This window comes from Convolutriloba macropyga, chromosome 1 (assembly GCF_964194025.1).
Source record: "Convolutriloba macropyga chromosome 1, txConMacr16.3, whole genome shotgun sequence".
NCBI lineage: Eukaryota > Metazoa > Xenacoelomorpha > Acoela > Convolutidae > Convolutriloba > Convolutriloba macropyga.
This window is the reverse complement of record NC_134468.1, coordinates 45,925,878-45,950,089: the sequence shown is the minus strand read 5'-3', so window position 1 is coordinate 45,950,089 and position 24,212 is coordinate 45,925,878. Positions and strand designations below refer to the sequence as shown.

The 24,212-nt window shown below is 32.7% G+C and overlaps 1 protein-coding gene across 1 annotated transcript in view; it reads left to right on the top strand.

Annotated features, from left to right (window-relative positions):
• The window catches only part of LOC142349495 (uncharacterized), a 43,743-nt gene that overhangs the window by 2,495 nt on the left and 17,036 nt on the right, over positions 1 to 24,212 (top strand). The window contains exon 4 of the mRNA XM_075401092.1: positions 419 to 773. Coding sequence (XP_075257207.1) covers positions 419 to 773 — 355 coding nt within the window. The remainder of the gene's footprint in view (positions 1 to 418; positions 774 to 24,212) is intronic.

The window sequence follows — 24,212 nt, the reverse complement described above, 5'->3', positions numbered from 1 at the left end:
TACCTGACTCTGCCTGAAGTAACTGGGAACACGTTGTGGTTTGGGATGTCATTGAAAATGCCGATATCATTCTCTGGCTGCATTGTTCTCTCTATGTATACAGGAACTTTTTAACTGGCTTTTTAACTTCGGGCACTGCAGACTTTGGACACTTGCTTGTTTTAACGCAATATACAGCATAGAAGACTTTGACGCGTTGCAAGAATGCAATCAGAAACAGATGCAATAAAATTTTTAAGCTTAGCCTCTGCTCAAGGATCGAATCAGTTTTATGTTTTTTAAATACCAAGCCTTCAAAAATTACCTGAACTGTTCGGTTTCAGTTGCAAACTTTCAGTCTGCACAATTGCAGACTTTCACTCAAAATAGAGTCACGCAGTTGCAATTCTCTGGAAGTTTTGTTTTCTATCAATTTTAGGGAAGAACACTTCGGGAGATAGAATGCAAACCTTCTACTAACGACTGCATGATCAGTATGCTCCACAAAGCGTATGTTGAAACATTGCCCTCTACTGAAGAAATCTCAGATGAAACCTCGTATGCTCTCGGAATAGCAGTGAACTTGCGGAAAATTCGAATACCCCCTGCGGCCAAAACGTTCTTCGGGAACATGCTCACGTCGTCAGTGACTCCATTCTCGAAGGGATCTGTTTTGAAAAGCAGTGTGTTCGATATGGCAGTCGAAGTCAGGAGAGGGATAGGGATGTTAAGTGAAGAATACATTCAGTCGTGCATCGACAAACTGGATCAGTTGAAGTTCTATCAGCATTACGGTATAATAATATTAAAAATGAATTCATGCCAATCATGCCCGGGTCGAGGATTATGGGTAAATTTTTGTAAGAAATGCGATGAATGCGGTGAATTTTTCTAAGAAATGCGGTGACTACGGTGAATTTTTCTAAGAAATGCGGTGATTGCGGTGAATGCGGTGAAAATAAATATTTCACCACATTTCACCGCATTTCTTACAAAAATGAACCGCAAAGTTCACCGCATTTCTTACAAAAATTCACCGCATCGAATTTTGTGGCAAATTAATGTAAGAAATTCGGTGAAAGTGGCGAATGCGGTGAAAAAAATAATTCACCATATTTCACCGCATTTCTTACAAAAATTCACCGCGAAACTCACCGCATTTCTTACAAAAATTCACCGCATATGGTTTCCAAAGTTTACTCAATCTACTTGAAATTCACAAGAAAATTCAAAGCTGTAAGGAACAGTTGGCGCAGTAGACTAAGCAGGTGAAGGCATGCAGGAAGTCAGAGGTTCGAACCCGTGTTGGGACGATCCTTTTTTGGAAGAATACTGACAACGCGGTGAAAATAAATAATTCACCGCAATTCACCGCATTCACTGCAAAAAGATTTAAGAAATACGCGCTGAAAATTATTTTTTTTTTCACCGCATTTAACCGCATTTCTTACGAAAATTCACCGTCAAACCTCGACCCTGGTGGTTTCCACTATCTTAGTTTAGCCCTACTTAGGGGAGGTTCAATTTGGATTAAGGTTTTCTAATGGATTCCATCCAGAAGGATAGCAGTAGTAACTGAATTTAGTTATTGCTTCCGCCTCAAAGAATTTTGCCATTTCTTTTTGGGATTTGTGATACCTCTAACTATAGAGGTATATAAATGAGCCACGAGTGCTTGTTCAATTTAGATAGATTGGATTCGAGGCGCGGATCCACTGTGATTGGTGTAGCGTACAATAAAAGTTCTTAATTTCACTGCGCAATAGTGTAGCGAATGGGACCTTATCCCAATGACGTAGGAATACTGTCTCGATTCTTCAGTCAGCTATTCTTGCATCAAAACAAGAGAGATTGAGATCAACTGAATTTGAGAATTACTAAGAAGAGAATGAAAGTTGATATTGGTAATAAAGTGGGGAGTGTGAACACATCTGAATATTTAACTTTTTAGTGGGAGGTAAAACAAAAGTGAAGGACAAGGAGGAATAACTTAAACTTAAACGACACAAAGACAACTAAAAATTTAGAACACTTTTCAAACCTTTACATAACCGTATCAAATATCCGTTTCTTTGACAAAAATTTGAAAACTGCAAGTGGACAAATTTTAAATTAAAAATAACATATTTACTGGTTAGTTTAATTATTATTTTAGTGCTCACAATAACGTTAGAAATTTCAACAAATAATGACACCTGGAATTGCTATGGCATTCCCAATTAAACTAGAGAACATTTAAACAGTCAACATTTATAAAAAAAATTAAACAAACGGCGCAATATAAGAGGCAAAAGCAGCGCCAATGTAACCCTTCAAATTAAAATATAATTTTATTACACGGAAATTTTTCCATTCAATTTGTTAATGATTAGCACAAAGTAACCTTTTTAAATGAGAATTAAGGTATCAACAAATAAGTTAAAAGTCCAAATATAAATATGAAATGTTAAAATTAAAACTGAAGAGTTTTAATTTAATTGACTATAATTTTGAAACAATTTAATATTTTTTCGAAATTGGTTCTGCACATCGAAAACGCTCACACTGATTTCCCGTTCACATTCATCATATTCGTAATCCTCGGGGGTTTGATGTCCCGAGGATTACGAACATGATACGAGGGTCCGATGTGCTTACAATTGGCAGTTCGAATGGAGCTTCGACTGCTGGTGGTTGTTATGTCTCCTCTCGTATGACCGTTTCGATGACAGGATTGTTTTGTTTTTGACGTTTGGGAGCGGGCGTTGTCTCTTGGTCACTGACGGAGCATACTGAGGTCTCAAATAAGTAGTAGTCCGGTGCCTTGTGATTCCTTTTCCCTTTCGAGGTCTTCGTACTTGCTGTCGAAGAGGCTTCAGATGTATTGGGTGTGGCGGACGATATACGGGTGCAACTTGTGGAGGCTTGAGGCTTTATCAGCTTTCCAGAGGACATGTCCTTCAAAATTTTACTATTCGCCGACGAATCTCTTGATGTGTTGTCTACTTTGCTATGCCTGATTTTGATGTCTCCTCTATATTTGTTCTTTAGCTCCTTCGAATGCAGAGCAATTTTCTCTTCAGTGGTTTTATCATAAGGGAGTGGACGCTTTTAAGCATACTGCCAAAATTCCGTTTTCCGTTCGGCTTTTGTGCCGAATTTGGCAATATCACTATTGCGCACCTTCACTTCAAGGACTTTTTATTTGCAAGGACACGACAGGCTCTTTAATTGCTGTCGTTGCCGGGGATGTGCGTACGACTGTACTACCGGGCGCTATTGTCACCCAAAGGCCTCGCAAATCCCGCTTCTACCGTTTCGACACTTTGCTGGTCAACTTTAATTCCAATGACCGTTCCGTAGAGGTATCGGGTTGATTAGCTTTGGAGTATAAAATGGGATACCGCCTGTTTTTCTCCCCGATATATATTCGGCCCGCGTCCACTTGTGCTTTCGTCATCGCCTCTTCAACAAGAAGGTCGCTCCGTTCCTCCGTTACCCAGCTCTTGTGGCCAGGGTAGTTTTCCAATGAGACTGTTTCCGCGTCTAAATAGTGATTGAGAATATTTTCATATGAAATTTAAGATGATTTTGGTGTTGTACATTATTACTGAGTGGTGTATTTGGTTTTCTTCCAAAATGTGCTTGGAAAGGCGTCACACTTGTAATCTTTGGTTTGCATATACGTAAATGATACACTTTTGACTTTATGAATTCTTTAATTGTGAATGTATTATTCTTTTCAGCTGATTCAACGCCGCTTAGTCGTCTTTTGATTGTTTTTTTTTATCAAACGCTCTACTAATCCAATCGCTCTGTGATCATTTGCAGGAGCTGTAAAAATGTTGATATTATTTTCTTTACAGGAATTTTTGACCTTTTTTCCTATTAAACAACGTGCTTGATCTAGTCTAGTATTTCGAGGAACTCCAAGCATTTGTATATTTTTGTCTAGGAATTTAACTACGTTAATTTCGTTAGCTTTATCGAAGATTTCTATTGTAGAATACTTAGAGAAGCGACCAATACATGGGAGGAAACGTATATCTTGGTCTTTTTCACTTGTAATTAGTCCACCAAGGTCTAGTTGGATGTCTTCATTAGGTTCAGAACAATTCACCAAAGGCTTCCATTTCGACGCTGGAATTACGGCTTCAAAATTTTTACCAATCTCAGTGCATAGTATGCACTTTGCAGCCTTATTGAGATTTTCAAAATGAATATAGGGCCAGAATGTATACTGCCCAAGGGTGATCATACCCCAACCGCCTGTTTGTGTGAGGTGCAAAAATTCAAGCAATTGTCTCGAAAAGAATTTAGTATAGCCACTCGTTCGTCAACGCACACACACCCCGAGCGAACGTGCAAGTCTCTCCAGTACAAATGGAGGAAATGATTGACGTCCTTGCATCTGTGTTCGTCTCCCTGGAGAATGCAATCCCTCACTTCTTTAAGAACTGCGTCCTTGCTTGTCAGCACCGCAAGCAATCCCTCTGTGAATAGCTGTGTTAATTTACTTTCAAAGACTTCCTGCTTTGAAAGTTCCCAAATGGGTGATGTAGGGCCCTCACTCGACGAACGGTTGGATGTGACCCCCGAATTAAGAGTAGACTGAAAAGTGACTCGGCTAGTTGTAGGTATTGGTGGAGTTTGTGGAGATGTATGGGATGCGCTCATCGTTGAAGTATTTTGAGACTGGAAAAGTGCTGTGTTTGTAGAGTTAGAAAGAAGCAATTGATTTGTGCGGAGATTTAAGGCAGAAAGCAATTTAGAATGGTTTGTTTGGTGGGCAATTGAGGCACGTGTGGAATGTGTGTGATTCACGCTGTTAAATTGCTGTGATTGACAGTTTTGTGGTGTGGAATTTATAAAAATAGCTGCAATTGCGTAACGAATGCGGGTAAATGTTTTAATCATAAATTCGCCATCATAATTATTTGTAACTTTTGCTTTTTGATTTGATTGGCGAGAAATGTAATCTACCAGCGCCTTTTTGCGCCTGGTATATGTTCAAAATTAAAATCAAAAGGTAGAAAGCGATCTACCCAACGAGTTAAATGACTATTGAAGGATTTGTGAGGTCTGTGTTCCTTCATAATTGAAATCAATGCTCGATGATCAGTAACATTGGTCAATGATTTTCCAAATAAAAAGTATGTAATGTATTCAACAGGCCACACTACTCCTAATAATTCTAGTTCATTAACACCATAGCGTTTTTCATTTGAGTTAAGAAAACGAGACGCGAATGCGTCTGTATGCCAAATTGTTGGTGATCGCTGTTCTAATGCAGCCCCTAATCCAGCTCTAGATGCATCGCATTTGATTCGTGTTTCCAAGTGTGGATTATAGTGTGTATGCTAATTTGTCTTTAATGTGTTGAAAGTGATTTTCAATTTCATTATTTCAATTGAAATTAGTGTTCTTTTTAAGTGAAATGGATGGCATAATTGAAAAAGATTAGGAATGAATTTACTAAGGTTGTGTACAGATCTTAAAAATGAGCGTAGTTGTTTTGAATTGTTAGGTGCCGTTAAGTTTAGGTTTGCTGATGTTTTAGTCTCGAGTTGTGCAATTCCAGACTGAGTAAACTTGTAACCCAACCAATCTATTTCTGTTTTAGCGGAGGGACATTGGGATAAATTTGTTTTCAAATTATCTTCGTCTACTTTTAGACTAACTTAAGTGGTCTTCTTTTGAACCGCGAATAACGACTATAATGTCATCTAGAAAACAATGAGTATTATCTAGTCCAAATAATGCGTAATCCATTACTTTTTGAAATGACGCCGGCATGTCGTTTAACCCGTAAAATCCAGTAATAAAACTATATATACCTGTAATTTAGACACTAACTATGTTGAAATTGCAATGGCGAGAGGTTTCCGGGTCTAAATTTAATTGACTGTAAGCGTATTTAAAGTCTAACTTCCAGAAATAAGCTGTTTCTTGTGAGGCATTTGTATTTAAATTTTGTTGTATCATGTCTATTAAATTATCATTCTTGGGCATTTTTCTGTATTGGTTTATTAAAGATCTTGTAATCTAATGCAAATTTAACAGTTTTATCTATGTCACAGTTATAACAATTGGAGATATGAAATTTGTATCTGAACAACTTTTCAATTTTATGTGTTTCGCATCTAAAAATTTTTAGGCTTTGTATTTACTAAGGGTTGAAGAATTATAGGGAGTCGACATCTTTTTAGATGAGTTTGTGTAAACTGTTTCTGGAATGTAGGTCTAACTGTGTGTTTTAATGCTTTACCAATTCTTGAGATTAAACCAGGAAAGTCAAGTGCTATTTGTTTCTTTATTAAACATTGATTTTCATCAACGTTTGAGATTTGTTTAGTTTTTGTCAGGGAAAGTCCAAACTGCGGGAAGAGATCTCGCCCAATTATTTGTCTATGACCATCCTCGACAAACGTAACATTGACATCTTCAACTGCCCAACCGTTGCATTTCCCCGACGTGTTATTTACACCAATAGTCTTGATTAATTCATTGGAGAAAATTTTCAGGTCGATATTTTCCGGAGAATGTACCCAAAAGCCTTCTTGACTATTCAATACCACTGCGTTTGCTAGTCTTCTAATGATGATGGTGCAAACACTCCCCGAATCCACTAATGTTTTTGTCTCGGTTTTTCCGAAGCGAATATGCACATTAACTGGTTCCACTTCTCTGATACTGTCACTATAAGAAATCACAGCTACACAGTTGTCATCAAATCCCTCATAATCACAGTCATAGTTAGCATCATAAATACTGTTTTTGCATCATAGTTTCATTCTGATTTACTTGTTTTCCTACCGTGGCAGAAGTAACAATAGTTGCAGCTTCAGACGAGATTTCATCGACTTTGTTGACCCTTGGCTTTGGCTTCATTGGAATTTTCATTTTTCGGTCAAATTTTGCAAAATGATTAGCTATTCCACTGTTTTTTCAGTTTTTTCCTCGTGCAGGACAGTTCTGATTGTGACAAGCTGACCAGCCGTAACCACAAATCGTTAGCTTTACAAATGTATTTGATGTTGGTCTGGGTCTGTTCCGAGAGTTTTGATTATCATTGATTGACGTGTTTGCTGCTTGATTCAAAACATTATAATCAGCTGTTGTTGATATTTTCAATTGAATGCCCATCTCGATGTTTATTTCCACTTCTAATGCTTTCTTGGCCGACCTCGTTTCTTTTAGTAGTTCATTCTGTATTTCTCCATCTTGCATATTTGCAATGAAAACATCTCGAATTGTAGATTTCTCGTGGCTACCAAGATCACAGTTCAGTGATAGTTCTCGAAGACATCCGTAGAATTCTTTGAACGGCTCTCCTTTGAGTAGTTTTCGTGTTAGGAAAGTGTAACGGTCGAAGGTTCTCTGCTTGGTTAAAACGTCATCAAAAATTTCCGAAAGGTCCTTTGTCGGGATTTGGTCATTTTGTATAGTTGGTTTTTGAAAACCAAATATCCGACGGCCTACCGTGCCACGGCTGAGGTAAGTAAGAGAAACAGCTTTGGTGTCAGAGAACGTCCATGGTCTATAACCACACAATGTTTCCGCCACGTCAATATTCTGACATTTGTTGAGCCACGCATTCTTAAGCTATCATTCCGAATCAGCGGTCTCTTTTACTTTGAGCCGTGCTGTTGTCCATATCTACTTCATAGATAGGTTCAGGGGGAAAATAACCTTATCTAGTGGTGCCTCTCGTAAGATGTCGATCAAAATGTCTTCGTTAGCGAGATTGGCCTGCTTCAAGTTTATTCTCCAACGTTCCCATCTCAACGGGGGTTCCAGTGTAGGTTGTTCCCAAAAGGTTTCTATTCCCAGAAAACCTTGTTCTTTAGTTGCTGACTTCGCCATGTGATACCTTTAACAATAGAGGTATATAAATGAGACACGATTGCTTGTTCAACTTAGATAGATTGGATTCGAGGCGCGAATCCACTGTGAGCGGTGTGGCGTACAATTACAGTTCTTAATTTCACTTAGCAATAGTGTAGCGGAAGCGGCACTATTCCAATGAGGTAGAATACTGTCTCGATTCGTCAGTAAGCTATTTTTGCATCAAAACAAGAGAGATTGAGAAGAACTGAATTTGAGAATTACTAAGAAGAGAATGAAAGTTGATATTGGTAATAAAGTGGAGAGTTTGAACAAACCTAAATATTTGATTTCTTAGTCGGAGGTAAAACTTACCTAAGTGAATGACAAGGAGGAATAATTTAACCTTAAATGACATAAGGACAACTAATAATCAAGTACACTTTTCAAATTAATATATAACCGTAACACAGAACTTTTTGGGATTCATCGGAGCTGTGTAAAAAAAAGATAGTAGATGAACGAAAGCGCATTGTTATACTTAGCCGCGCGAACAAAAACATTTTCTTCGCCCGCTTCTATCTCATTCCTCTAGCATAAGGCAACACTTTGCCACTGGACCTTGTATTGCAGACGTGTGATTTGATCTCCCAGAAATCCCAGTATGTATAGGTCACATCGCTATACACATAAAAATTGGCGTTAATCGAGAACCACGTAGTAGTTCGAGATGCAAGCAAGAATTGCAAAGTGACTGTAGAAGGATTCACCTAAAATTTTTATTGAAACCCGAAATGGAAAGTTTGAGACCTGGCACTGTACATAGGAAAACCTGGAATTGTAAAAACTGGCCTGGCAGAGATCTGGCATTTTAAAACTTGCGCGTAAGTGTTTCGAGGTAAAGTTCTGTTAAAAGCTCTTACTGCAATTGATAATATTATAGTAAACCAGGAAGATAAAATACTTTCAACTCAAGAACGTCCAACGAAGAGTACAAAAAACAATTGGAGAATCTGCAAATGTTTTTTCTTCCATCGCTCACCGTTTAATGATCATTATCATAGAAATTTTAGTTAAATTCAGATTCATAACATTAACTGCCTATTATTTTGTTATTGCAGTTAATGCAATAACAACTTACTGTTGTTTTGCAGTTACTGTTATTCAGCAGTCACTGTTTTTTGGTTATTTTGTTACTGCCTATTATTTTGTTTTTGCAGTCTTGAAAAGACCGTAAAAATGTTTAGCGACTAGCAAAATATAAAATGTACAATTTTTTTGCGAAATAGCTCTGAGACAGCTGATAAACTTTTGAGACAGCTGAAAAACTACAAAGAAACAGCTGATAAGTTTTGTGATGAGATAGATACTAGTGGCGCAAATGAAAAGCTTTGACAGCGCAATTTAGTATTTATCTTGCAGTGCTGTACAAAAACAATCTAGACCATGAAGTTAGACAGTAAAGACTTGAAAATTTTGACTCTAGATCCGATTTCTTCCCACAACTAATTCTCGAGAACAAAATCTCTGAAATAAGTGTTTCTTCATGACTAGAAGGAAGTAATCCGAATAATAGTTAACATTGCTTTAGGTGAACCCTCTTTGAACAAAAGCTTCAATTTACGTCCCTAAACGCCTTTTCAAAAAACTAGACTTGAATCTCCAGTAGAAATTACGACACCAGAAAGTCTATCAAGTTTTGAAATCCGTGCTGGGCAAAAAAGCAGCGCCCAGTGGACGTCGCATCAAAAACATAATGTAACCAGACTGCGCGACGCACAAAGCACAAAACAAAAGGCCAAACAGACGAAAGACCAAGATTCTAAACACATATATCTTTTTGAGTCAAGTTTTTCAATTACAGACGTTACCCAGCAGGGCGAGTTATTAGTGGGTGTCAGACATTAATACTGGTTTTTTCCGTTACGGTCTCTGATTTCGCCTTAAGAATTCCCCGGAATAATCAATCCAAAAACCAATAGTTTTCTTTACAGGTCCTCAAAAAAACAAAAAATCTGAATTTGTCCCACTTATTAAACTTTTAGCACTATTATGGACACTATTTCATTTACAAAAGGCTTGTGTCAAAAACTGAACGCAGTGACAAATTCATACGGCAAGAAATTGTTTTTACAAAACAATTTGACACAAAAACGTTTTGTCACAAGAAATTTGAAAAAATCCAAAATTTTTGGCTTCATTTTTTGATGAAACTCAATAATAAGAACTAAAACTCACTTTGGAGTTATTCTGCGAGTCGCATAAGTCATTTCTAGAAAAAGTGCAAACAACGCTCGAAAACGAAAATTGATGAAAAAGCATCATGTTCTGACTAAATATAATTCAAACAAATTAATTTTTATGTTGCATTGAGATGTGAAAACAGACGTTCAAAAACCAAAACAGAGGAAAAAAATCTTGTTGAACCCAAAAACTCAAAAAACGTCGAATTAGTTTTTGGCTGCATATTCTGATAAAAGTCAATTCCAATAAATCAAACTCATTTTTAATTTGGTTTCGAGAGTCAAATTGTAAATTCTAGAAAAAGGACAGATAGTCTTTCAAAAACAAAAATTGATGAAAAAAAATGACGACAGAAATTTCAAAAAACGTCGTATGAAGTTTTTGCCACGTTTTTTTCAGGATACTTAACTAAAAGAATCAAAGTTATTTGTGAAAAAATGTTGCCAGAGTTACCCAACGGAGGTGTTTTGAGAGGAAAACTCAAACCGTCAAAAAATGAAAACTCTTGCCAACCCAATCAAAAATACAAAAGCAAAAAGAATTTTTTTTGAGCAAAACATAACTTTTTTCAGACACCTTCTGTCTTACATATTGCAGTCTGTGAATCCTCTTATCCAATTCTGATTTCAGATGTTACCAAAGTAAGACGAAAAATGTCAAAAAAACAGTTTGAAAAATTTCCTACCATTATCATCGATATAATATTTTCATAAAGATCTCAGAAGTTATCTCATTTGAGCAAAAAATATGTAATAATTTAAGAAAGCAAACATTTGCAAAGATTATGCTACCTTAAGATTTTGAATTGCAGAAAAGTTTCACAAAAGCTCCCCGATTGACAAAATAAAAGAACAAAAATGAAAAAAAATAAAAATTTCAGTACCTACCACTTTTACAAGCTTCTTCCGGTTTATTAAAACTGTTCAAATATTCAGACTTTTCCTGTTAATTTTTTTCGCCCGAAAACATCGCATTATTTATGTGGAAGAGTAACATTAGCAGAGAATAAATCATATCGAGATTTTGAAAGGCAAAAAAGTCGCAGAAGACCAACCATACTCACAATAACTTCACAGAAAAAAACTAAAATTTCCGGAATTAATTCAGCTTGGATGACTTATACAAGCGTGTTGTGGTTAATTTAACTTGTTGAACTTTTGTACTCGTCATATAAAAATTGCTAACTAAACGCATCTCATTTGAAGCAAATTTCCTGGCTTAAGACCCACAAAAACATGAAAACTCCTAGAAGAGGTTCCAAACTTCTCAATTGAGAAAAATTCTGAAAAGTAAGCATAATTAAACTTGTGCGACTGGGATTAGAGAAGTAGGGGAAAGTTTCTTAGACAGTCTTTTAAGTGTGGTGGCAGCTTACAGGCTTTTTTTAGAGGAAATGATAAAATTTATGTAACAATTAATTCTGTTTTAAGTAACAATTGATCGAGTACGTTTCTAATTTTGATTTCGTGTGTATTTGTTACACAAAGAAGCGTTCATGTCAGTAGTGGATAAAACAAGGAAATCAACCACCAGCAAAATTTGGCCTGTTCTCCAAACGCTAATCGCGCATGTCGAATAGTGCCAAATTTTACTACTTGTTGATTTCCTTGTTTTACCCACTACTATACATTCTCTCTATATTCGGTCAAAAATCAATCAGAAATCAATTAAAATCAAAAATTAAACAAAAAATCAAAAAATCAAAGCAAAAGTTACATTTCACTCTTTAAGAGCGATTCACTTTTATTCGGGGTGATCCCCCAGTAGAAAGATTGCTCTTTGTCGCTCTTAAAGAGTGATTCCCTCTTTTTTTGATATATATTTTTTTACTTTTATTTCAAATTATCTATACTCTTCAATAAATTTATATTTTCTTTTACTTTTTCTATATTTAACCCATTATTAATAAGAAATGATACAAAATTATAATATTTACGCGAACTACTTTCCTCAGTTTGGCTAATAACTAAAGGACTTACAGTCTTGCTTTGCCAACTAGGATTCATTGTTTTCTCACTCAAATCAGTGTAAGGACCTTCGGTCTTGGTTCCCCAACTGCTTGGCTTGCCATGGACTTCGTCCGTTCGCAGATTTCTACTAAATCCTCTAGGTAATTCAACATCTGGATGTTGTTTCATTACATGAGCCCGTATCCCATCATATCTCACAACAGAAGTACAACATGGACAATTAACTTTAGCTGAAGTACAACTTCTAAGTGTATACTTACTCTCATCAAAATCAGTTAGTGGTTTTACATGATTACATTTATTACAACTTCTAATTAAGACTTATGGGCTAAGGTTAAGGTTAAGGTTAAGGTTAGGGTTAGGATTAGGGTTGGGGTTAAGGTTAGGGTTGGGTGTGGGGTCAGGGTTAAGGTCAGCGTTAGGGTTAGGGTATGAGTTAGAGTTAGAGTCATAGATAGAACTAGAACCAGAACCAGAGCTAGAACTAGAGCCAGAACTAGAACTAGAACTAGAACTAGAACTAGATTCATTTTTTAAAGAACAACCCCATGGAGAAAAATCATTAGCACAAACACCACTAAGTATTATATTACCACACATACATTTATAAGTTTTATCTTTATGACATGATTCATAATGATATTTTAAAACAGCAATGTTTCCATTTTTATAGTTACACTCTAAACATTTTGAAAGCATTTATATTACAGTAAACTATAATATTTACCTAATCATTTCGCAGACAGGACTTTGTCCATGTTTCACCATCGGTGTAACCACTTCGCAAATAATATTTAGCCATGATTTCAATTAAAACTTTAGTATTATCTTTAGATGTGATACACTCTGCTATATATTTATTTCCTAACGTATTGAGTGTATTAGTTTAATATCTCTTATCTAAAATCAATTCAAGGTCTAATTCTTTTTTATCTTTAACAAAATTTATAATCTCTTCTCTAAATTCTCCATTATTTCCATATAGTCTGGTTAAAAACTTTCCTCCCTTTCTATTCAAATTTCCCATCTCTTCATTTATATATTCTTATTGTCGTTTTTCTAAGTGTGTAGCAAGTTTACGTGCCTCATTAACAAAATCATTTCTAAGATCAGTGTAACTGGTTCCCAGATCGGTATATTCACTTTGCAAAGAGGACTTTGTCCATGTTTCACCATCAGTATAATCACTTTGTGTATTAGCAAAGCTACTTCGCAGCTCAGTATCATCATTTCCCATATCAGGAAACCTGCTTGACAGATCTTCTCCATATCCAACGTTAAACAAAGTGTTTGCTCTATTCAACATATTGCTTGCACTCATTGCCACCGCTCCAACCATTTTTTATTATTGAATCAGGATAAATATAACTAGTTATAACTAAACCCCAACCTAAAATTCCACCAATATTTGATAATTGTTTTAAACCTTTGCTTTAACCATCTCTTTTGTTAAAAAATCACTCTGAATTTTAAAATTGTTTGAAGTAAGAAGTTTATTAAAATAAAACTGATAATTATCATGATTTAATGGTATTTCAATCTGTTGCATTTATCATGAGTGGTTTCATATATGCTATAAGTTTACTTATCTCTTCTATTTCTAATTCATCTTATAAACTAAGAGCTTTTAAATCAAGGAAACACACTCTTGAATCATATATCATTGTTCTATTAATATTTATAATAATAAAAGTATTTTCCTTTTTATTATATTTAATTATACCATAACGAAGTTCATCTGACATTCCATCTGTACAATTATAACGGTTACTATTTAACTCACTAATTATTTTTCTAAAACCACGTTCACATTTATATATCTCATTAATGTTTTTAAATAGATCAGGTCCATTATAAGTTGTTAAATAAATAGTATCACAACTCATTCTTGCTGTATTAATTATTTGAGCTGGTTTATGACACATTGCAATCATTTGATTATTATGATGTCTTCCTTCTGTAAAATAATAAGCTATATCCTTATTTAACCTATCACCCATATCATCAATTACTATTACACAATTTTGAAATTTATGCATATTATTTTTTGTGATCATATTTATATCAAATTTATTAAACCCAGTATAAAACTTATTAGACTTAGGATCTATCCAGTCTCTATCATCTTTATACACTATAACTATATTTTTAGTCTGGTTTTGGTTTTGGTTTTGGTCTTGGTTTTGGACTGAGTATAACTTTAAGTATTGTCTATTAAATATGTTTTGCCTGTACCAGTTCCACCATAAACAATAGTATGTAATGATGACTTTTTATATTCAAATCTAACTAGACTCCTATTCATAATTCCACCAGTTTTCTTCTAGTTTCGTGTATTTACTTGGTATTGAATCATATATTATATAACAAATTCCAATTAAGAAAATAAAAATTATAACTGCGCTACCTGTCTTCATTTTCATAAAATATAGACTTGATTTAGACTTAGACTTAGACTTATTAAACTTATCATATAAAAATGCTTATCCTAACTCTGGAGGAATTCAATAATAAATTTACTATTGATAATAGTGCTACGAGTGATATCAGAATAAAAGATATAGGAAAAGATATAAGTCTTACACCAATTGAAATAGTAATGAGAGATCAAAGTCCTAAAATAATCAGGGAACCTGCTTCGCAGATCTATGAACCTAAATTCAACATTATTGTAAATCTACATCCAACTGATGGCACACATTGGGTTTCAGTTATAAGAAGAGAAGTTGGTCCTGTGTATTACTTTGTTAGTTTTGTGGTAGAAACCCCACTATTATTTTTAGACGAATATGTTGATCTAGGCTCTAATGAGAGAATACAACAATATGATGAATCTTATTGTGGGGATTATTGTTTATATATGATCTATCTTATTGATAGAGGATTTAGAATTAAAAGTGCTTTAAATATTCTAGTTAATCAATGTAAATATCCGGGAATATATAATGAGTGTTTTTGTTTAGGTTGTAATGTTAATCAGGGAACGGACTCCGTCCGTGGCATGCCAACCTGCTTCGCAGATGTTAATGATAATGATAATGTTAATGATAAAGATAATGTCAATGATAATGATAATCAGGGAACCTGCTTCGCAGATGATAATGATAAAGATAATGATAATGATAGTGTTAACGATACTGTTAATGATAAGGATAAGGATAATGTTAATTTTAATGATCATGATAATGTTAATGATAATGTTAATGATAATAATAATGATAAGGACACTGATAATGATAATGTTAATGTTAAGGATAATGATAATGTTAATGATGATGTTAATGATAAGGACAAGGACAATGATAATGTTAATGATAATGTTAATCAGTGAACCTGCTTCACAGATGATATTTTTATATATCAGGGAACCTGCTTGGCTAGCCGCGAGCAAAGCTCGTTCGCAGATCTATTTGATGAAAAACATCAAAAGGGTAAACCTGAAAATAATACCCCTACTAGTGATATCTCTGTTAATATAAATGATGATCTACAGTCATGGCTAAATGATGATGATATAATTACTGAAGCTGAATTCCCAGATAACTTTAGATGTATAATATTTGGTCCTAGTGAATGCGGTAAGACATTCTTATTAAAAAAACTAATTCTGTCTAGTATATCTTTTGATATCCTACACATCATTGGACCTACTGGCGATCAATATCAGGGTTTAGAGAGAATAAACACAATAGCAGTTATCTAGTTTGTTAAAGATATAAAAGATTTACCCTCTCCCGATGAACTACCCAAAGACCTAAAGAAACTAATGATCTTCGATGATGTTAGAGCCAAGAACGAGTTATTAATGAATACTTTTGTAGAGGTAGACATAATAATTGCAATATGATATATCTTAATCAAAACCTCTTCTCTCTGGATAGGCAGAGTGTTAGAGAGGACTGTAATCTATTTATTTTATTTGAACAGAGAGGTAAAGTCCTAGCATCGATATATCAAGATTTCTTTAATAATATTGAACTTAGTTATAACGATTTTGCTAATATATGTAATAAGGTATGGAAAGAGCCTTATAATTATATTGTCATTGATATAACTAATAATAAAAATATTAATGGTAAACTAAGAATTAATTGGGATCGGAGAGTTTTGTAAATTAATTATTATTATACAATTTAATGTTTCACTTGGTTTCCATGCTTCACTTGGTTTCCATCTCCTAAACTTTTTTTAGTTCATAACCTACAATAGAATTGTTTAAATCTATACTGAGAGATATGTTTATATACTTTACACTTTCTACATGTTAGATATTGATCGGGATTATTATAATGTTCTAGTAAATGATCATGTTTATCGCTATATGTTACAACCCTATTACATACAAAACATTAATATGCTTTACCCTGACACCAATTACAACTTTGAGCCCAGGACTTGTTTTTACATTCATCGCATTTAATACTAAACATTTTTTAAGGAAAAACACAATTTCAAATATGTTATGATTATAAAAAACAAGGCTTTGCCTAGCTGTTACACTAAATAGGGCTTCGCCCAGCTGGTTACACCAGTTGGACGTTTGGTCAGCTAACTATGTTAGATCAACGAAGTTGTTGCTGGTTACACCAGATGCAAAGTAAAACTTAATACATCGCCATTAAAGTCTATAAAGTCTATAGGTCTTCTATGCTCATCTTTAGTATGAAACTCTATATATTCTATTCTATCTTTAGTTACATTTTGATACAAGATATTATTTGGTATAATATTTATCAAGTAACCTGGTGGTTCTGTTAGAGTAAAAGTAAATAGTATGTCTGTTTTATTCCCATTATCTTTTACACAAGATATCACATTACAATGAATGTTAATAGTACTAAAACCCATAATATCAACAATTTTCTGAGATGTATATTTACCTTTTTTATAAACTATTATTCTAAATCCTAGTAATGAGGCTATTGAGTTTTCTATATCAAAGCTAATTGCACCCTGTTTTATTTCCATTAAACATTTCATTGTATTCTTATCAGGTTCTATTAAAACATTACCATTAGTTTCTTCTTTTATTAATTTTGCTATTTCAATTAATTCATATGCACCTGGTATAACAGCTAAAATACGGGTATCTGTCCATGTTTCACCTCGTGTATCATATAAGAATTGATTGTTCCTTCTATTCACATTAAACACCGAATTATAAACAGATAATCTAATTAAACCTAATTTTGACGAGTTAAGTATAGGTTCACTAAAGTTAAATTTTTCTGTTGGCTTTATCATTCTAAACTTAAGTGTATGTTCTTCTTTAGTTTTAGTTAGAGTTTCATTTATCTTTTGTAGTTCATAAAGAATTAATTTGTCGGACATTTTTTGACTTACAAAAATGGATTTTAATTTGGATACAACTTATATTTATAATAATGATATACACAAAAGTAAGATTATAAAATATAAACCAAATAATCTGGCAACAATGAATACAATCAATACTAATATTAATATCATACTCAATAGAGAAGAGAGTCATTTAAATTTGCGTGATTCATATCTAGAGATAGAGTTTGTTGTATCAGATAATGCTGGTGGTGTATTTGCTAATAATGCTAATATCAGATTAGTTAAATATGGTTTGATTACATTATTTAGTTCAGTTAAGCTTGAAACTAGTGGTGGTAGGAATATTGAATATATAGATCATTGTCATCCTAATCTATTGATGTATAAGTTATTAACTAAAATTGATGATGAATATGAGAGTAGTTTTGTTAGAAATCAAGGTAATAGAGATAGTCAAATTAAAGGTGACCATATTGCTGCAGAACGAAGTCATATGTATATGATGATTAAGATGAGTGATCTGTTTGGTTTTGTAATTGATTTAGAAAAGATTACACATGGTTTAGGATTTAAACTAATATTAAAAAGAAATAATAATGATAGAGCTCTATTTAGAGTTAATGCTGCTGCTGATGCAGTTGGCAAGGATGGTAATATAGATATTAGAGATATATCATGGTGTGTGCCCAGTATTGAGCCTAGTAATGACAATATAACTATTGTGCAAAAAGTTTTAAGTAAAAAGAATAATGTAGACTTTAGTTATTATGAAAGAAAGACTTTTTATAAGAATGTACCCAATGCTACTAACTTATTGTTTGATCTAGGTATGGAAAGTGGTATGGAAAGACCACAATATATAGTAGTTGGTTTTGAAAATAAAAATGTTAATGAACAAACTCACGATGCAAGTATATTTCATATAATGAATGTTACTGAATGTTATTGTAAGATTGGTAGTGAGTTTTATCCCGAGGATAGAATGAATATTAATTATGGTACCAATAATTATAATGAGGCTTTTAAAGAGATTGTTAGCTTTAATAAAGATTATAATGGGTTACCACATAATATAAAACCATATATAAATCATAGAACATTCAAAAGTAGTTATAGAATATATGTATTCGATACTAGATATCAAAGTGATCATATAGGTCCACAACCAATACAACCTAATTTTAAATTTAGTGCTGCAGTTGCCTATGTTATATGTCATGCATTAGTATTTACTAGAAAGGTTATTAGTGTGAATAGTGACGGTAATATGATGGTTGATATTATATCATAGACATAGTCTTCATAGACATTATATCATAGACAAAACCCTTAGCAAAAATAATATCTAGTTTCTTTTCACTCTCTAGGGCTGAGCCTCTAGCCTCAAGTTTAGTTTGGGGTTTGGGTTTGGCTTTAGGTTTAACCCTGGGCTTAGGCTTAGGCTTAATAACAACAAAGGGATTATACTTTTTAACTTCCATTATTTTTTATATTTAGAAATGAGTCTTTTAAATAAGTTCAAAACTAATTCTTATTGTGTTAGAGGTAGACATTATAGTAGTACTAATAATATAAGTGGAGCTATTACTTCAAAAGGTACTAAAATGTTAAAGGGTAATTGTGTTAAATGTAAGAGAAATAAGTCAATGACTGTAAGTGATACAACAATAGAAGCTGAGGGATTGAACGATTTCTTTAAAAGTGTTGGTAACGCTACGGTTAGCTTTGGAAAGAAAGTTGCTAATAAGCCAGTAAGAGCATTAGAAATAGCAATTAAAATAGGAAGGGCAGCTGCAAGTAGAAACCCTAGAGCTGCTTTATCAGCCACACCTGATTTAATTAAATTTACAACTACTGGTGAAGGTATAAAGGTAGTATAAAAAGGAAGAGGGTTATACTTAGGTACTAAAAAGAGATAATTATTTGATTATGATTATGATTATATTTTTTTTTGATTATTTTTATGATTATGATTATATTATATTTATGATTATAATTATGATTATGATAATATTTATATTATGTTTATGATTATCGATAAATATTAATACTAATATTATTATTACTAAACATACTATTACACTAAACACGATTAACTTTAGTTAAAAAAAATACTCAGCTTGTTTTTCTTGTTCCTCTTTTAATCCTCATATTCCTTATCTAATTCATTATAGTCATCATTATCTATTTTATTATCTTTCATTGATTTAGTATATAGTTTATTAAACTTGTCGCTAAATTGTTTAATTAAAATATACATTTGTGAATACTTTTTAAATTTATTTCTTATTTTAGTATTAATTGTTTTTGATAATGAATCACAAAGAGTTGCTGTAGCAAAAGCTGTTGGTATAGAAAAAGGTAATCCTATACCTGTTAATGCAACTAATGTTGTTGTTGCTGTTGTTGATAGATGTTAATACTATTTCTGTTATCTCAGCTATGTTAATCTAATTTTTATATCTACTTAACTTCTTATTGTAGTTGTTAGTTTCAGTTTCATAATAATTTCTAATATCTTTTTAATGTTAATATTGTTGTTAAATTTATAATTGGCTTGAATCGTTTCATTTATGTATTGTTCATTAACGGTTGACAAGTTGGGATATAGTAATCTCTCACTCGGTGCTGTTGGATTGGTCATGGACTCCGTCATAGCTTTGCTTATTTTCATTAGTAAAAAAACTTTCTATTTCTTTCGTTATATCTTCTTGTTTAAAACCATAATGCTTCTCAAATCTTGCTTGCTCTTTATTATCAAGTAACGTACTTCGTAAAAGTATAGCAATTATATATTGTATTATTGTCCTTTTATTCTTTATAAGTGCTTCATCAACGGCCGAATTAGTCTTTTTTATTAATTTTTTTAAATTTTTTTAGACCCGCAGTAAACATATCATCTAGTTGTATGTTAGTGATAATCTGATTAAACTTATTACTTATCAAATTCTTGCTCTTTAATTATATTTAGAGATAGTATCAGCAGCGACTTTATTACAAAACTTAACAGTATTTGTGACTTCATTTGCTGATTTAATAAATTCTTTAATTAGTTCTTCATTAACTTGTGTTTCATTCAGTTGTAATTTTTTAGTTGTAACTTTATCAAAGTCATCTTTTCTTAGCTCAGTTATGTTTTTACTTTAAATATCTATTTTATTATTAGAAGATAATAAGTTATTGTCACAATACTCTTTATTAACAACATCTTTTTCATCTATCGGAGGATGTACATTTGAAATTTTATAGGTATCCTTCATATCAATATTATCATCATCTTCTAGGAATAACCCAAGAGCCTTACTTAGTGTTAAATTTTTTCCATTTCCCATATGATGTTTCGCTTGGTTAAATCTATTTCTTGTCATTATCTTTATTAAGAAATATATTTAATGATTCTAAAACCTTATTATTAGATTCAAAGTCAAAGTCGGATTTTAATAGTTCCTATTCATAGTACTTACCTTCTATTATCTCTTCATTCATGTATTCTATTTTATATGTTGGTTGTTTTGTTTTTAGAACTTCATTAACTTTAAACAATTCTCTATTCCAATTAGAAGCGTAACCTTTAGAGAAGATATTGCGTTTATCTACATTTCTAACATAATCACCAACTTTAAATTTTGGTGTTGCTTTGGTAGAATTAACATAGTATTTAACTTTATCGGGATTATTAGAAGCATCAACAGGTGTCATATTAATTGTTGAATGAATGTTATTGTTATAAGTTACGACTGCATCATTTAGTATACTCACCCAATTACCATCACCCTTGATGAACGTTGGTTTATTAATTATGTGTAATATTGTTCTATTGAATCTCTCTATAAACACAGCCTTTAAATCACTGTATGTAGAATATACTTTTGTTTCATATTCTTTAAGTAAAGATTTAAATGTTTTATTGTAAAACTCACTACCTCTATCTACCCATAACTTTTCTGGTTTTCTGCTTTCACCTAATACTATTTTAAAACCATTAGTTAGAGATAAACCAAATTTATTCTTTAAAGGAATAGCCAATGCATATTTTGTGAATATATCTATAACAGTTAATATAAACTTATAATTATTATTGTATTTACTTAGAGATGACTTATCAATTATATCAGCTGACCATGTTTCATCTTTATAGAATGGTATTTTTCTTTCTCTTCTAAACTTTGTTATTTGAGGACTGAATACCTCTTTAGCTAATAAATGTTGGTGTTGTTTTTCCATCATTATTCATTTACCATAGTTAAAAACAAAATTATCTAGTTGCTCTTGATTAATAGTATTCATAGAAAATAGTTGCTTAGATATATCTAGCATTTCATCATATAATCCATCATGACCAGCTTTTGTTTCCAGTATTAATAATTCTAATTGTTCTATTAAGTTACTTGGGTCCACGTAGTGGTGGCAACTTTGTTGGTTAGGGTTGCTTTTTGAATCCCTACATTATACATCATCTTTTACCCCTATTATACGTTTTATTGCTCTATATCTAGCACTTTTCTTATCCCCTTTTCCTAAATCATATCCAATATCAAATAAAAACCTTTTAATTTTGTTTTCATCTTCCTCGATTTCACCATATTTTATATTTGGGGTGGAAAGAAAATTTATAAACACATCTGAAAATTCATATATATTATCCTTAACTATAAATGCATTTTCTTGGTAAATTAGTTTAACACCGTTCATTTCAAATTCACCAATATCCAAATTTCCGAACTTTAACTTTAAAAGAGGGTTAGATTGAACTGACATTAAATTAATAATTTGAGCTGTTTCTTTATCTACTAAAAGTCCTGGTTTATCTCGAGCTTTCTCTACAGCTTTGTCGTTGGACTTCATTAATGCTTCATTAAACTGGGAGCCAGCTTGCTGGAACATCTTAGTTTGTTTATCTAACTCTTGATTTTGCCAATCTATTGCTCTTAATGTTTGTTCACTTAATGCTAGATTGTGTTCATTATGAGCCAGCCATGTTTCATTGTTTGAATTTAGTGTTTTAGTTAAAGGATCAAATAACTCTTCTATTTCACCATAATGTTCTTGTTGTTTTAATTTATCTTCTAATCTATTTCTTCTGTTCTCTTTTTCTAGATTATTTAATTCTATAAGTGTTTCTAGTTTAGTCATTTTTTTATATAAAAATATTATCCTAAGTATGAATTAGATCTATAATTATAATTAAAATAACTAATTATAATAACTCATCATATATCTCATTATACTGGAATTATTATATCCTTATCCTTATCCTTATCCTTATCCTTATCCTTATCCTTATCCTTATCCTTATCCTTATCCTTATCCTTATCCTTATCCTTATCCTTATCCTTATCCTTATCCTTATCCTTATCCTTATCCTTATCCTTATCCTTATCCTTATCCTTATCCTTAACCTTATCCTTATCCTTATATAGTTTCTTAATCGGTGAAGCCGCTTTTCGGATCCCATTCAACAAATCCCTTTTAATTAAATATAGTTCCTTATCATGTGGATAACTTTTTATATTGTTTACATAAAGCCTTTTATCATCAAATATATTTAAACTAATCTTACTTGTTTTTGTTGTTGTCATGCTATCCCCAACTTTTTGTATTCTGATTTCATCTACTGTTCTCTGTGTATTATTCATTAATGCATCATAATATTCTATGTGCCTAGCATTATTATGCTTCTTTATTCTCTTTTCTTTAGTGTTTTTAGGATAATTTTTGAAGCTATATGTTTTGGGGGACAATGCTATAAATTCCTCAATAATCCTACTCCCCAGATCGTTCTTAAACTTGCCGGGGACTTTATTCTTAGTTTTTTAGGTATGTCTAGATTACGTAAGTCCATATGCTCATCATTAACTTTGCATTCACTATACCTTAATACGAAACTGTCCGTATCCATATAGTGAAGTGTTAGATCTTCGAGGGATGGTTGTAGAATATTATGGAATACATCAAACATATGTAATTTGCTAAGTTCGAGTATTGTTACTCCTACATATACAGGTGAGATTTTTTCTAGTTTTTTCTTTATATATTCTATTTGGCTATAATCTCTATATCTAGTTATATTCCTAAATGTTGGTTTACTGACACTTTTCATTATTTTTTCTTCATCATGCAAGAACTTGCTTTGAAAGAAGTGTAGAGTATTCATGCACATTCTTCCATATAGGCAGTTATTCATTAATTTCCTTACATCCTTTTCTGCTTCAGTTTTAGCTGTTGCTCTTTTTTTGTATTGTTTTGTATATAATCTCTACATATATAATCTTGTTTAAATTTAATTACTCTATGTATTTTTGTTACTTTTACTCCCATCTTAACATAGAACTTTAACATCCTATAATGAACCATATAATCTGTTTTGTCGTTTTGGTCTAAGATTAATTTCTCTGACCTTGCCTTGCCTCCATCTCTTTCTCTGTAACCTAATCCATTATCATTTATCTTTCTCTTATTAGGCATTAGTGCTAACTGTTCTGTTCTCTCTTTATATTCATTAGTATAATCATTATCACAAACTATATAGTAACCATGATCACTATCATCTGGAGTTCTTAAAATAGTATCAAGAGTAGTAGTAGTAGTAAACTGGAAGTCCTTATAAGGTAGCTGTTGCATCATTGCATTGCCGTATAGGTTGTTCGCGTCTATGTAACAGATATTTATGTTATGGGACTTCATCCCTGTTTCACCATCCTCGAAGCGGGTTCCCCGATTGTTGACTATCCCATCTCCCATTATACTGCATATGCCTCCTCTCTTTGCTTCAACAAAATCATCTAGCATTTGTTTATCTTGTAATGTATCTAAAGGAACACCGCTTGACATTAACCAACAATCAAAATTATAAGCTGGTAGACCTACATAGTGTAGTGGGTTGAGTCCAAATTCTTTCATACTTAATTTGAC